Source organism: Thermobia domestica, chromosome 2 (genome assembly GCF_964235325.1).
Source record: "Thermobia domestica chromosome 2, izTheDome1.hap1.1, whole genome shotgun sequence".
NCBI classification, from domain to species: Eukaryota; Metazoa; Arthropoda; class Insecta; order Zygentoma; family Lepismatidae; genus Thermobia; species Thermobia domestica.
The window spans coordinates 365,001,834-365,019,225 of record NC_137455.1 but is presented as its reverse complement, the minus strand read 5'-3'; the positions used below and the strand labels follow the sequence as shown (position 1 = coordinate 365,019,225).

Genomic DNA, 17,392 nt, shown 5'->3' with positions numbered 1-17,392 from the left:
ACATAACATCTTAGAAATACAAAGTTTCAAAGTTTTTATGACATTTCATGCATAAACAACATACATTAAATGTACAGGGTGTTCCATAATTTCCCTAATAAAATTGCGAAGATGATTTTAATTAAAGAAACAACCCACAGATAGGAACATAACTTCTTTCACATAAAAACACATTACACACAGTAAGTAAAAAAACAATGAAGAAAGAAATATATACTAAGAAATGCAAAGTTACAGAAAGTAATGAATACTATTCTAAAGGTAAATTAATACTGTTAAAAACCTTACAAGGTTTAAGTTTGTTCGTTGAATTTTGTAGCTGTTGTCTCTACAAAATATTGTAATAATTCTGAAGTAATGTTAATATTTTTGAATTTCATCTTTATGAAATACTTATAAAGCAGCAATAATTTTCTGAGTGTTGACAAGCACGTCACCAAAGCGTTTGACATCATAATTAATCTACACATGTATCATTTAATAATGAAGAACTTCTGAGGAGCATTGCTTATGTTAGATTGCAAACTTTGTGAATACCGAAAAAGCATTATAAAATTATAATATACAGGGTGTTTCAAAACAGCATCGACAACGTCTGGAAGGTGATGCCTGACACGAAGATAAGATAAGTAGTTGGTGAGTACTTCAAAAAATTATATGCCCGTAGCCAAACTCCCCCTATAAAAATTGTTGGTGAGTACCTTAGGATTCTGAAACATGGATATTTGGATAGCGCACATATTAGTTCCTAACTGAAATCTTGACCCGGTTAGGGTAGGTCCCATAATTTTGGACCAATGGAACTTTAAATTTCATTTTTTCATGTTTTTGGCAGTCTATAACTACGAAAGAAAGTATTTGTGCACCTAGGTTGGTCTATACTTTTATGCTTTTCATCTTATCTTGGTGTCGGGAATCACCTCCCAAACGTTGTCGGTGTTGTTTTGAAACAGCCTGTATATTTCTTTAAGTACTTACAGTTCACTTCAGGACAGAAAAGATCATTCTCTAATTTTAACTGTATAAAACACACACAAGTTTTGCTTACTCTTGGATATATCAACCGTATGATAGGAGTATAATTTCTACGTGAATGTCGTATCGAAACAACTCTGTTTATATCTTCATGACTTCAGTGAACACGTTAAGTTTTTCACAGTAGTCACAGAAGATAACTGACAATTATCTTATCCACGAAATCTCTTGCTAGATTATTTTGTATCGATCGTTTCGTAGTTAAATAAAAACATTTTAAGGGGAAAAATTATTTATTTATTTTATTAGATGCAGCAAAATAATTACAAGAGATGATGTTACCGATCTTGGTCCGACAGAACCAGGAAGATCCTACAGAGAGTTCATGATAATTTGTTGAAGAATAAATTGCACAAAACGCTTCAAATGGACATTGTTCAACGGAATGTAAAAATTAAGCTTTGATTTAAAAAAATAGTTATAACAGGAAGGGATGATCTTAAATTGAATTGTATAGGAAGAGACTGGATTTCTTGGAGATTCTTAGACAAGTTATCCCTAACCATTTACAGGATCCTTCCTTGTTTCCTTGGACTGAAATTGGTGACACCCTATCTTCTTTCCTGTTTTCTTGGACTGAAATTGGTGACACCCTATCTTCTTCCTTGTTTTCTTGGACTAAAATTGGTGACCCCTTGTTTTCTTGGGCTAAATTTTTTCACATCCTATCTGATTTTTTCCCCCACCAAAACGTGGTGAAGCATAGTGTGGTTACTGTGCTGGTTCGGTGGTGGGCGGTCTTAGGTATCAGCGCACCAGTCGCCAAAGAGTCTCCAAGCCTTCACGAAGTATAGATTGAGCTTAAAGTGAACCTCTTTTAAGGTGCCTTATCATCTCCACAATGAATGGTTTCTTAGAGTAGCGTTACGCGGTGAACTTTTGCATCAAACTTGGTAAAACTGTGAGTGAGACCCATGACATGATCAAGACTGCTTATGGGAGTGATGCCATGGGTCGATCAAGTGTTTTTGAGTGGCACAAATTGTTTCGGAAAAGAAGAGAGCAAGTTGAAGATAAGCAAAGGACAGCAGCCCTTTAACAGCAAAAAGTTACGAAAACTTAGTGAAAGTGCGAAATCCTTTGAATTCTGAACACAGATTGAGTGTGCGGATGATATCAGAACAATTAAACTTGATCATAGATCATGGAAGCTTCATTACGACAATGCGCCGAGCCACACCGCCTTTGCTGTCATGGATTTCCTGACCAATCATAGCATCATACAGCTTTCCCCAGCCACCCTGCAGTTCATATGTCGTTTCTGCAGACTTCTTCCTCTTCCCTCGACTGAAAAGGATCATGAAAGAATGGCACCACGGGTCAGTTCAGGTCAGAGGCCGTAACGAGGCCAGTTTCTGTGTTACAGGGAGCCTTCAGTAATTGGCAGAGTCGCTGGAAACACTGTTGATGCAGAAGGGGCATGTTTTGAAAACTATTAAGTCGATGTGTCAAAATTGTGATTTTTTAAAGTTGAGTCTTTTTATTGTTTCCTTGGGCTGAAATTAGCAACAACTTGTCTTCTAACCATGATACTGTGTCTTATTGAGAAACATCTTAACGAGAAACACGAAGAAAGCACAATTGATTAACAACTGAAGACACAAATATAACCTAGCAAGAGATAAAAGATAGACGAAACAACTTACCGTTTTTGTCATTATTATTACTGTGATTAACCTGATAAAATAACGTGTATTACCTTGTTAGTATACCTTGCTAGCAGGGTAAAAATCAACTTATTACATTAAGAGTTTCAAGTAGGAACTTGCATGTGCTTACTATATGTAACAAATAGAAGTACAAATACAAATACATGTATTTATACAGACAAGGTGGAGGGGGGGGGGCTTTTTCTCAACCCAATATGTTTCTCCACAAGAAAAATGTGAAAATATGCTTAAGATTTAACGAACAATCTTAACATAATAACTAACAATAACAACTCATATGGGTCTACTCAGTTACGTATTACATTAAGCTTGTTGCAAGGTTTAGATTAAAATGTTACACGCTTTAGTTCAGTCTGTCCCATTTGGTATGAATGTGATGAATATTATACAATGAACTCCTACTGCTTACAACTGAATGTTGGTAATCTATGCATGAGTATATGAAATAATACACTATTGTTGTTCTATCCATGGTGTTAGATCAATAGATGGTATCTGATCACAAGGAACAAGTGGGTTTCTGAAAGTATAAAAAAATGAAATTGAACAACAGAAGAGAACAGAAATGTAAACTAAAATTTGTAAGATTTTTTCCACACAACAGACAAAACTATCAAATAAATTTAATCAAAACAGAAAAGATTTTCCTGCTTCACTTGTTCGTTCTTTTGTCACAATGTCCCCTCCTTGTTTTTACGACAATTTTCGCTAAATATTTTGAAATGTGTCATTTTATTCATCTTTCTATCAATGGCAGCTTATGAGGAAGAGACATACGTATCAATTTTAATCATACAATGTAAGTGTTCTTTCCTTAGCATATAGCGAGAAAATGTTATTTTTACCAACATTATTTCCCTTCAGAGCCGCCACTGGCAACTAATTCAACTTTATTTATTTCTATCCAGCAACCATTTTGACATGCATTTTATATTTAAATTTTATAGATCCCTACTTTATGCATAGTTTTTCCGTTCAATTTTTATTTTTCCCCTATAATTTTACTTAAATTTATGTCATTTAATTTCCTACATATTGTATTACTATTTTCTTCATTTTCTTTCATACATAAGTTCTGTTAGTGATAAATCAATTACAAAATCCCATTGACCGTCTAAAATATTGTAAAATAGATATTATTATAAATATCTCTGCCACAGGGGTGGTAGAAATATTTTAAACTATCTTAATTTTGTACGTTATTGGAGATTATGTGTGAGAAGAATCTTATGTAGAAACTACCCTTTGGTAGCTTGAGGCTCCGCCCTCAGGTCCCCGCGTTTGCTCAGCCTATGGCCTCGTGCCTCTTAAACCCACAATTCTAAAGAATTTCAAGTTTCTTTTCCTATTGCAACTATCTAAAGGATAAGATTTTATATTCCAAGAAAACGCCCATTTAAATAACATGCAAATTTCTTCATCCCCCTTTGTCCCCTTAAAATTTAAAAACATTCACTTTTTTTTTTTTTTTTTTTTTCAATTTTCCTGTTGGTTAGTAGCAGTAGGCTACAATCATGCCAAATTTCATAGTTCTAATCCTGCCGAAAGTACCTAAACATTTTGGGATGTAAAAGGTGACCCACATTTTTCAGTTCCCTATAAAAGCACACTAAATTTGGAAATGTTTATTTTTGGTGATTTGTTTAAAGTAAAGCTAGCAGAATTGTACAAGCATACCGAATTTCAAGTTTTTATTCCAATTTCAAGTATCTAAGAGATGAAATTATAGGCTCAAAAAAGTCCATTTTAATAGCATGGGGAATTTCTTCATCGCCCTTTTAAACCCCCTAAAAATTAAAAATATTCACTTTTGGCAATTTTCCTGTCGGTTAGTCCCGGGAAGCTACAATCATGCCAAATTTCAACTTTCCACGTCAACCGGAAGTACTCGTTATTTTATGTTAGTTCATGTAGTTTTATATATAGTTACGATATTGAGGATTGACCACATCTTTGAGAAATGGTAGGAGAAAAGAGTGTCCCTTATATTTTGTAATGTACACTCATAAACCAACAGATTATCTGATAATATATGCATGTTATTTTTATCTATTTATTTACTTTTAAAATTACTATACATGTTTTTATCCTTGTAGTCACACTTTTTGGTTAGTTCAATATTTTTCCTCAAGAGACCAGTACTTGCAGTAGTCGATTCGGATTGCCTCGCAATTGACCCTAGTAAAATAGACAGCTTGCTGTAAGCTTGAATTGCAAGTCGGCCAAGCTTGCATCCAGCTTGATTGGAAAACATGCAAGCATGCCGCAAACTGGATTCCAGTAACGAAGTTACATGGAGGCAAAATTGCACTCAGTGTTCCACTTAAGCTTGACGTAAGCATTTTACAAGTCAAGTCAAGAGCCAATGAACGGCCAGTGATGCTATGACACTCTGCGAAGAGTCTAAGCCACCGCTTGTAAGTACAACATAAGGCAGATTGTATGAAAGCATGCGTTTCAAGTGCAAGTGTAGAAAGCCAAAAGCCAAGCACGTGCCATCTGGCAGAAAGTTTCATTGCTACTAGGAAAATTATAAATCTAGTGCGTGAGACACTTCTTATTGGATGCTTAGAAAGTGAGAAACAAATTCTAATCATTATGCACATTTTTGCGTTTAGCTTTGGCTTGTGTAAAGTGATAATCAGTGTTCAATGCAGGATTCTCAATTATAAGAATATTTCGATGGAGCGGCGTTTAACTTCAGTTATATCGAATGTGTATTCAATAACTCAGAAAACATGAAAGCTTACTGCGGAGAATGAATTCAATCCTTATTATTTATTTCATGTCTATTTTATTTTATATACGAGGATATTTCAAGGACAGGCTGAATCGTTGACGAGTATCAGGAAGGACCTATCACTAGCTAATTATTATTAGCATATTGTGCACATACTCGCCTAAGTTAATAACAAATTTTAAACACCATCATTTAACAATGCCACCTCCAGGATTATTACTGGGGCCAAGAGCTTAATTACATATTGATTTGAGTCAACATAATACAAAATTTGCTATAATCAGTACACGTTATATATTCATTTTTAAAATTTGTAATACGACATCAATAATTGCGGTTTTTTAATTTCTTTTCTTATTTATATATTTATTTATTTATTTATTTTTATTTTTATTTATTTATTTTTTTTTACAACTCGCCAGCACAATTCACTAAAATTATATTGCGTTCTCTTGTGATCGAAAGTTTTACGTTGATAGATATTTAATGAAAATCATAGTCTATCTCACATCGACCTTAAAGCAAGGGTATTATGTGTTGTCAATTACATTGATATGATAATTATACCAATTTTATAATTATGTCAATTTCAATAATTAATGCTTTACTTTAATAATTTTAAAGCGTATCTCACAATTTCAAGAAAATAGACATATTAATAATTTCAAAGTTTTCAAAATAAAGTTTTGGTTATTCAAGTGAACAGGACCAGTAATTGACATGCATTAAAAATGTAATAATCTGCACTCTTTCGCTAAATACTTCATCAAATGATGGGGAGCAATGGAAGAATAAAAATAAATTGCATAGAATTAATCACTCAATTACTAAAGTTTACGTTCACATTGTTTTGTGAACTTTAATCAGTTATTTAAGTTGGATCAAACTATGTCAATGATCGTATTTATTATTAATTAGCAGAGATGAATTGTTAATGCCCAACTACATCACTTGGCCTCTAGCAGAGTTAAAACTTTATTTTAACATGCCGAATAAACCGTTACATTTTCAAATGCATCAGTTATTTATATTACTAGGATATTTATTAGAAGGTTGGGATATATTTCAATTTTTCTTTTGTTGTTAATAATTGTTATTAGCGATTCTGTGTTCTGTAGAAACGACCAAAACTATTATTATTATTATTATTATTATTATTATTATTATTATTATTATTATTATTATTATTATTATTATTATTATTATTATTGAAGATTTCATTTATCTTATTCTTCACCAATTTTATTGTCTTTTACAAAAATTAACTAATTTTTAAGGAAATTTCATGGAACATATGTTTTAAATCGATTTAAAATGTTTAAAATATTTTTTTACTGATTTCAGTCCTAAGCAGTATGGATTGTGAAAGAACTTTGAATATGAACGCAATATTCTATCAAAATCGATTTTTTTTTTTTTTTTTTTTTCGAAAGTTATCATGGCGCAAGCAGTGGGGGTGAATGCGAAGCCTCACAAAAAGCATATGACATGTTCAACCAAAATCGAATATCTTTTTAAGAAAGTTATTGTAAGACATATTTATATTTTTTTAGTATTGGAGGGAGGAGTATGTTTATTCCTTTATTCCTCGCTAATTTTAACTCCATGTTGTATCATATGTTGTTGTTATTGTTGTCTTGTTTTTTTTTCTTTCTTTTGTTAGCATGTCCCTGTGTAAAATGGCAAAGTTATGCTGTATCTGGGAATTTGTTCAATATATATATATATATATTTACATTGGCCCTTTCATTCTTGATAGACTTTAACCCAAGCAAAAGGAATAATTGCAAAGCTCCAAGGAAAATATATACCACATTGCATCAAAATTCAAATAAACTTGGTGAAAGATATCGAAGGAAATTATTATTATTATTATTATTATTATTTTTTATCATACTACTTGAATAAAGAAATTTCAAGTTTGGGAGAACTTAACGATTTTTGTCCACTTATACTTCACCAATTTCAACCGCAACCAATGACAATGATTATGATAACATGCAGAAAATATACACTACGTTTCATCAAAATGCAATAATATTTAGAGCTCCTTTGTGGCTAAGCGGGTAGCGTGCGTGCCTTTGGCGTGGAAGACCTGGATTCGATTCCCGCAGGAAGCTCATGTGGTTTGGATTCCACGTTAACCCTTTATTGGACAGTGTTACTCTCAAGCGACATCGCATTCTATTGCGTTATCCGCACGAATTATAACTTTAGTGATCATTTAATTGTCATTATTGCTTTCATACAATATTCATATACATGATTTGCGGGTCGTTTCTTTGCATACTTCTAATCTTCGTCAAAAGGGAATATCTCCTACGTTCCGCGAAAGTTCTTTTTTATTATTATTATTATTTTTTATTTTTGGTTTCTTGCTCTGTACGAAACTATTTCAATGAAACTGTTGTTAATTACTGAGAGTATTCTTATGATATTTTACCATAATACAGCAATGTTGCTCAATAGCTACACATAAGACCTATTTTATGGTAATGTTGCTTTGAAAACAACACCCTGTATTTTGTAACCAAAGTACAAAAATACTTTAAAAATTACAAAACTTTGATCAGGAAAACATGGTTCAACCATAAAAACAAACTAAATATTTAATGGTAATGCTATCAATGCTTGCCAATTGAAGTGTTAATCAGTAGGTCCACGTTTCATATATTCTCGCTGCTGAAAGGGACATTAAACTCAAAATCAACTCAGTGCGAATAATATTTACGTAAATTATACTGGAAAATTCCTTACAAACTTGCAACATGGGTAGATTTTACTCCCTTATTTTCGGTAAATTTTAACCTTGTACAGTAGAATTATTTCCAAAATTTAGACGAAGCCACATGCCAAGCTTCATTAAAATCAAAAAGATTTAAAACTTTGAGGCTTCTGAGACACAGACCTTCCTAAAAATGCTCAACCTTTTGTAATATTTTAAAGCTATCAAATTTCGAGATCTAGACACGCAAAAATTATGAATTATACACCGCTGAAAAGTGAAGATTTCTCTTTAATTTTGAATATCATATTCCATATTCCAACAAAGATTCAATACCGTAAAGTGCATTAAGTTTTGCATAAAATTCACAGAAGCTAAACAGTTGACAAAATATATAAAATTTAAGTATTGTACGGTATCAATATGCAAATTGACCAGAATTGACCAGAACCATTGGAAATATGTGAATACCTCTCCATTTGGAAAGATTGCCGTCACTCTTGTTAAATTCGTCGTCAAAATCGAGTTGTATAACATCGTCCGAAATATTTTCTCTTGTAATTTTTGCCGTAAAAGAATAATCACATCACTTTCGAACAAAAACGCTAACAGGACGGTATGAAGCATTTTGCATCATCCAGTAATAAAATTACAATCCATGAAATCTAAGGAATAATTCAAAATTACTAACTCCGTAACAAGTTTGAAAGAAAACCGATAAAATAAATCGTGAATGGAAAGACGGATTTATACCTGATCCACAATCTACAGATTATCGGCCATATATACGTAATTAGCACTCAAAGTGTTAAGAAAGATATTATCGGGCAGATCCCATTTTAAGAAATAATAAGTAAGTTTCTTCTAAGTTGGATAATTTTTCTTGATTTCAAGATATACACTACAAACAAGTTTTACTGTACTTGCAAAATCTATGTCAAGATGTTTATTGCTTTTGTACGTTTCTTTAAGAAAAAAAGAAAAAAAGAAACAGCATACAGTACCTGTCATCTTCAAACTGTATCAAATCATTTTCTTCAGCGTTTAAGCATCAAAATATTCTGAAATGTTGGTTATTTTCTTATTTAACATTAAAAAAATCTATTATGCTTGAAATTTTTACTACAAAACAAAGTAATCAGATCCAGGTAAATTATTGCATTTTTATTGACATTTTTGCCTCTTTAACTCGCCTAATAATGAACTTTCCGTAAATGACGTGAGCATATTATGTGAAGAAAATATTATTATTATTCATAATAATATACTTACTCTAAGTCGTGCTTGAGAAATGCATTTTTCGAAATGATCTTGATATTGGAGCCATGATCACAGAAAAGTCTTGCCAAACTAGCTTTGTAAATTTCCATCAGTTGATCTGGAAAGAATACATAATTTCATTATTATTGTGTGAAATAAAATAATACTAATGTTGGATTAAAGAAAGTACATATGGAAAACTAGAGTAACCGTTAATAGATTTGATTATTATATTCCTACTAGCAATAAGAAAAGAAAACAATGTCTTGTGTTTCACATTACGAAATTACGGCGGACTTATAAACTATGGACATCCAATACTCAATCTGGATGTCACAGGTCGATCACTTCTGATTGCAAATAGAAAGATATCATCATCCTAATCATAAGTATTTGCCATTACTGGCAGGTCACTGGCCGCAACTGAGAAGCTTCCACAATCTTCCACTAACCTCTTCGTCTTCAAGTACGATTTTTCTGTTTTGATATCGTTCATCAATTTTAGTCTCCTTCGCCCCTCATTCTCTTTCCTGCCACCATACCCTCTAGCACGTCCTTCATGATAAGTTTTTTCTTAGTTAATGTCCCAACTAATTTCTCTTCCTCTTCTTAATAATTTCTAAAATTCTTCTTTCCTCCGCCAAAAATTCTAATATCCTCTCCTTCGTTTTCCGATCGACCCAACTAATTTTCTTCGTTCTTCTCCACACCCGTATTTCCAGAGCTTTCAATCGTTTTTCATCATTTTTGCGTAACGTCCATGTTTCTGTCTCATACAGTAAAAAAGAAAATACTTCAGACGAAGCATTTTACGATTCTTTTTCTCAACTCATTATTCAAGGTCCTACAAAATAGTATTTTCTTTCTCCTAAAGGCTTCTTTAGCCGTTCCTATCCTTGCTTTTATTTCGCGTTCACACTTCATATCATCACTAATAATACTACCCAAATAGCAAGAACTTCCTGTTTTGTTTTCTTTTTCTTGAAATCTTTGCAAGTTTTACGTTCCATGGTTATGCCAGTTAGGCTATTTTTTCCTCTTTATTCAGGGTCTCAAGAATAGATTTCATGTCTCATTTTATCTCTGCTGCTGCTTTGCTAACAGCAGGGATAAAGTGGAATTAAGGTGAAGAAAGGAGAAATGATGCGATAATTCAGTTTAGAGTGTACACCTTTGGTGAGATAAGTCCCTAATTCGATTCCAGGCTATATGAGTTTGTAGTGGACAAATATCGTGTCTGTGAATTTTCTCGGGCTACTCCTGCTATCTTCCACATTCTCATTCCACCAATTCTTTATAATGATTCATTATTATTAATCATTCATTGTCTTCTTTATCCTAAGGGATATAAATGGGAGACGTTAAAGATTTTTATTTTTTATTTTATTTATTTATTTTTGCTATTACGAAGGTAAGAATAATAGTACACTAGTTTTGTTTTTATAAGCATTCGTGTAATCAAGGAAGGTTCTACCATATGTGCGACACGTGCATTTGCACAGGGCTCGAGGAGCAGCAAAATCTGTTGTAACCATATTACTTAAAATAAATATTTCTTGGAGGAAACAGACTTTATGATGATGGTAGTTAATTTTTTTTAAGCTGACCTTCTATTTGAATACTATTCATAAATCATGTTTACTTCGCATTAGCTTAAGGTCATATGGACAGTACTAAAGCAAATGGTCAAATAAATAATAGCATGAATTGCTTGATTGTTGTCAAATACAAGAACTCAATTCTCGAACAGTTATGAACACCTGTTCAATTTAGTTAGTTATCACAGCTTTGATACGAAAACTAGTCTTTTCTTTATCACAAACAAGTTCCTTATCATTGAAGATGGAAACAAGATTTTAAAAAAAAAAATTTTTTTGATAGATGTAAAATCAAGAAATAAAGATAGAAGAGCAAGTTGCACTGGGATTGCAAATTGATATATTAAGATTGAAGCTCGATATTGAATTCTATAAAAAGGATTCCTATCTTTCGTCTGCAGGTGTGTTTACTTTATCTTTCACTAGTATAATTATTTAAAGAACAAAAACAGGCACAACGAGATTGTGTTTGTTGTGTTTTGGCCTTTCTGAGTGCGAGTTTCTTTTCCTCTCCCCTTCGTTGTTCATGATGGGTTGCATACTTAAAATCGTAGCTTCCAAGATTTGTTCTTTCTGGAGAAAGAAAGGAGGTGATGGCATTTGATGTCATTGTACGGGGCGGCGAATTGCCTAGGGAAGGTCCTATCTGTAATTTAACTAGCTTGTTATAACAGCAAGATTCCATTCACTTCCTTTGATAAATTTTATGCTGATTTAATTAATTACTTCAGGTATTAAGATAAAAGTATAAATAATTTTCTTTGACAAAATTCCGTGACTGGAAACGTTATTAGGTCTAAACGTTCGTAGTGCAGCCAGTTATACATTATTACATAAATTAGAAGCTGTAAGATGATATGGTCTCATTTATATTCAGTTATTCAATTTATATCTAATCAACTTACCTAGTGTGAAAGAACCAGGTTGTCCTCCAACATCGTAGAAAAATCTGTCTCCAAATTTCATCCTAGCCATTTGTTCAACAAGTATGCAATGGAAAGTCGGCCCCATCAGGGCATTTTTCAGACGGATTTCCAACGATGCACCAATGAAGAAGTCAACATCGTTATGACTGGCATAAAGGGTCTTTAGTTTTTCAATATTCTAGATTAGAAATAATTTAATATGTTAAGAATTAGTAATGCAAAGGAAATATTTTATTCTTAATAAAATTTAAAAAAAAACTCTTAAAATGACCTCAGTTAGTTACCCCACAGCAGTTATTAACTTTGGTTTTTTTGCTTAATTGGTTCGGAGTTAAATATCCATTTTCAGCATTGACACCAGGACCTAAAATTTAGCGTGGGATTCAAACTACATGAACTTTCACCTGATATCAAAAATGAAATGAAATGAAATCTTTAAGTTTTACGTCCCACGGTTATGCCGGTTAGGCTAAAGGAGACGGTGATGATGAGAGATGAGTCAAATGGTGGAATGAAGAAAGTGGGAGGAAACGGGAGAACCCCGAGAAAACCCACGAGCACGGTGTTTGTCCCCCACAAAGTCCACACGGCGCGAGCTGGGATCGAACCAGGGACCCCAACCACCGAAGGTGAACGCTCTACCACTGAGCCACCGCGCCCTCACCTGATATCAATCTTTGTTCCGTTCACTCGAGCCGAAGACGTGTCTACTAACTTATAATTATAAAGAAATTTGTCTTCATCATGCTATTGTTCATTTGAGAAGTCAAATGATATTCAACTAACTCTTATAACGCAATACAAAAACTTTAAATGTTACTCCCAATTATCTCTCATACCACACGGTAACATAACATGCAGTCTGAATCAGCATTCAAACTTCAAAGAAGATTTGAATACTGATTAATAGCAACATGTGTGACCAGGTCGGGTCTGTCAATAACTAATATAACAACTGATTGATGCCTTTTCTTTTTTCTTTTAATACGAGTGACGGCCCACTATTTCCAATGTTAGAAAATACGTACTGAGACCTAGTTTCTCGTACTGGGATTGTAACCAACAATAAGCTGACAAAAATAATCAACGGAACACTATGCCTAATTTAAACCATCATGCTTTCACAGGTTAGTTGAAGCTACATTTCTTTTACAATTTCTTGCTAAATTCAGATACTAATTTGCATTTATAGCTGTGTTACTCAAAAAGTACATGTATACAAAAAGAGAATAATTCTGTTGATCCAAAAAATAAGAATGCAATTGACGGCCGTTTTATAAAATTACTAACATTTCAAATATGCATACAACTACCTTTCTTTCAATCTTGTATAGTATTGGTGCTGTGGATCAATGTGAACTTTCTTTTCTTTCAATATGACTGCCTTAATTCAATTGTTTCTAGATAAACGTCTCAGCACTGCAATCCCTCGTAAATAGAATTTTCTGTTTAGACACCAATGTCAATTGAATATCTTACTTATAATGGCTCGTTGTACCTTTCGTAAATCCTTACTAAATCCTGCAAAAATGCTTATGAGTTGAACATCACTACGGACTAATCCTTTCGAGGATATCTTCAAATCATAGCACTCAATTCGAACCCGTTCTAAATGAAGTGCACTTCTCGGCTTCTTCCGGAACACTAGCTACGCCGTTAATCTACCCAACAGAAAGTAGGATTGTGACTGGTCGTTTTAAAGGGCATACTACCAATCAGAAGCGAGTTTTGATCCTTACCAGACAAAGCAAAGCTGCGTAATATCTTCGGAACAGTGTAAAAATACGCAAAAGACAACTCTCATACTAGTTTATACTAGTATAGGTCTTTGTTCTACACACGCACACAAGTGAGCATTTTTTCACTTTCGGTGTGCATTGTTCCCAAAATAGCAAAAGGAATCAGTGGTGCCAACTCGAAGTCACTTTACTAAACTAATAAAAAATATAATAATTTCATAATAAAGTTCTTATTTCTTGTGAAGACGAAAGCCTAATATCGATCGCAGTGAATTATTCGATTGCTAACGTAATTAATTCGCTTAAGTGATCTATTCGGTTCCAAATATAGTGAAGTGACAATTCCATGTACATTTTGTGCTCTTGGTTTATTTTCCATATTGATACTAACATAATAGGTGCGGCCTACGTTAAATTCAATGATTAATTAATACATGGAGTCAGTTATCACCGAGAAAAAAAATTCGTCAAAACAATAAATTGGGCATTGAAGTAATAATAAAATTGATTTTTTTTTCTTTGAAACTTTTTCAGTTTTGTAGGTGACTTGATTAACTTTTTTAAATATTATAGGAAAGAAACGATGCAATATTTTCTTTCATTGCTTTTTCAATAATACTCAGTATCTTTTTCGATAAGATGATTAACCACAGAAGATGGTTAATAAAATAATTGACACTGGAAAGCATTATGGAATGGAAATCAACATTGCAAAATCGAAACTCATGAGAACATCCCGTGGAAACGCACTCTTCCAGGTTAAAATGGAACAAAGAAAACTTGAAGAGGTCGATAAGAGGTCATTGCATTGAATTTAAAGATACCTATCAATTATAATTAACCAATACTAACAGAATCCTTAGACAATCATAAAAGAAATTAAACAAAATTATAAAAGAGAAAAATCAGTTTACCTCTTGGGATATTACATCTCCAAAGTCATCAAAACTTTTTGCTTCTGGCAGTCCACATAAAGTTCTATAGTCATTGTAAGGTCTGAGTCCATGGTCCCTTCCACGTTGTATGTCAATCGCTTCAAGATCTTTTCCATATGGTTTCTTGTCTTTGAATATGTATTGTGTAATCTAAGCGTAATGAACGATAAAATAATTATTAGACAAATAGCAAAATATAACAGCAATAATACTTTTTAATTAAAAATAATCGAGTATAATTACACAGTATAATATGCAAATAATAGAACTAGGTCATAAATTTAAAATGTGTAAACTTGAAGACAGCGTTCTACCTAACTGAAAAATGGAGATCTGAAGGACCTCTTTAAAAATTTAAAAAGGAAGTAAATTTAAAACTAAGTTTACAATGTAATGAGTTGAGGATAGTAATGGTAAAAAAAATAAAATAAAAAAATAAAAAAAATTTTAAAACAGTAATCTTCATTTATCAATATTCCTCCTTATCATATTGTCAACTGCTTGAGTTACATCAGGATTCACGAGATCAGGATAAAAGCAATGCCCGGGAGTGGTTTCAAGATACATGACGTTGTTTTTAAAATTTTCTATGTTTCGCTTCGTGATATACAACTTTGACTATAAATTAGTACCATCCTTCGGTGGACATCAATGTGTTTTAAACCTTACGCGTGTAAAAATCACATTATTCCACGCTCAACACACAACGACACTTTCGTGCAGATGCCAGACAATTTACCCGAGATAGCATAACCGTGGGAAGTTAAACTAAAAATTTAATTTCGTTTTCAATTTAGCACGGTATATTTCCCTATTTGATCTTGAAAAAGTCTTCGAGAAAGTATGGTATCACAGACTCATTGCTAAATTGTTAAATTTTAAACCTTTTCTTGTCTATATTCGATTTATTATTAATTTTTTTCTCCTGCAGATTGGTCTACATCTCTATCAATAACTCGCTCTTCCATACCTTCGTTATACATTCTTACGTACTCAAGGATTCATCTCTCTCTCCATTGCTCTGTCTACTATATGTCACAGATTTACCTCCAATTTCAGTAAAACAGACGATACGGTTTTCCTTGCATTGAGAATAACACTTCAACAAATCAATCGTAGTCTGCAATCTATTCTAATTCTAGTTCTAATTCTGCTATAAATTCTTTCGTTAATTCGTGCAATCAATGGCGTTAGAAGATCAATCCCTACAAAACTCAAACGTTGTCTATTCTTCCGCCCAAGAAACACAGTAAAATTCAGAAAAATCTAAATTTCCTCAACTTAACAATTCACGACACACGCCTAAAACCAACCAATTATGTTACGCATCTTGGCCTTTTTTCCACTGACAAACACCTCACTTGACGTCCTCATTTGAAAATTGTCGTTACTACAAAACTGTAGGCTGAATCTCTTACACCGGCTTACTACTACGTCTTGACATCTCAAATCATCAATCCTCCTTAATACCTATAAACTTTTTTTTTCTTTCTGTGGCGATTATTAACATATGGGTTTGTGATTTGGATCAATCCCCCTCCCTCTTATTACGCAAAAGTAAAAATCCTTAAATGCCACGCATTACGTATTGCATTTCGCATCAAACTACCTAGTCCTACACACGAACTTTTCCACATATTTTATACCACCTCGAAAGACTCAGAAGCAAGTGTTTTAGTAAACTGTTCGACGAGCGACACGCTCTTCTTTTAGATATCATGAACTTAGATAGAGACAATACATTTCCTCATCTGCTTCATCATACTCCACGTTCTCTACTATTTTTCTTAATATCATTACTCTTTATCCCCGGATTATCCCAACATTCATGCTGTTGCTACTTACAAATCTGATTCCTCTTCATCTTTCATATTTTCAACTTACGTTGCACATTCGTTCCAGCGGACGGGGTACCCACTGTCTTCATTATAGTCCTGAGTTCTCCCAGGACTAGAAGATAAGCTCATTTGTCCTCTAAAATATCCTATGTGTTGTGATGTTCACTGCACTTCATTTTCCTTCATTTTATGATTACAGAGTTAACGTTATAATGTTCTTCGTCAATTGCACACTGCTATTTCCATTCCTGGCTCTGACTGCTTTCCATGCATTTTCAGATCCCAGAATTTATCATGCTTCGCCTCCGTCCATACCTAACCTTATGGTTATAGCAGAATGCTATAATGTCTACTTTGTACATAAATATAAGCATACACCCTTTTTTTGTTAATTGTTTAATATGAATAAAAATAAAAGAAACTACTCATAACCCACATTCAACATCTTTATCCCACGTTTCTTTTACACCGCTTCTCATATAAAGGGCGTAACACTTTAGGAGTCTAGCTTCTCTCCTAGTATTTAATAAATAAATAAATAAATAACGTATAAACGGAGTATGCGAAACGAACTAAATATTAGATTCTCACCTCTGTAGTGAAAAATGGATCTGCCCCTTCTGCTTTTTGAAGCGACAACCCTCTGATCATATAATCCATCATATTAGGCTCTGCTATGACTCCAGGACGGTTTATATGATCACTAAGTTTCAGAATTGGGCAACCAGAACCACCGTCTAATCTGAAAGTAACAATTATTGAAAATATAAATAAAACATGTACAGAAAGAATCTTCAGTTAAATATTATTTCATATACCTGTGACTTGATTACCACCCAACAATTTGATCAACTAATATGACTCATCTAATAAATTGACTGTATCACTATTTAACTTATGGCTTCTTTCCTTTAGTGAATAATATT

At 33.1% G+C, this 17,392-nt stretch overlaps 1 protein-coding gene across 1 annotated transcript in view; it reads right to left on the bottom strand.

The window, feature by feature from the left end:
- Positions 1 to 2,880: 2,880 nt before the first annotated feature.
- The window catches only part of LOC145679603 (peroxidase-like), a 40,588-nt gene continuing 26,076 nt past the window's right edge, over positions 2,881 to 17,392 (bottom strand). Inside the window, exons 9-13 of the mRNA XM_081750180.1 lie at positions 17,058 to 17,208; positions 14,608 to 14,778; positions 11,934 to 12,132; positions 9,443 to 9,548; positions 2,881 to 3,225 (exon numbers count right to left, since the gene is read on the bottom strand). Of these exons, the coding sequence (XP_081606306.1) occupies positions 3,159 to 3,225; positions 9,443 to 9,548; positions 11,934 to 12,132; positions 14,608 to 14,778; positions 17,058 to 17,208 (694 nt within the window). The 3' untranslated portion in view covers positions 2,881 to 3,158. The remainder of the gene's footprint in view (positions 3,226 to 9,442; positions 9,549 to 11,933; positions 12,133 to 14,607; positions 14,779 to 17,057; positions 17,209 to 17,392) is intronic.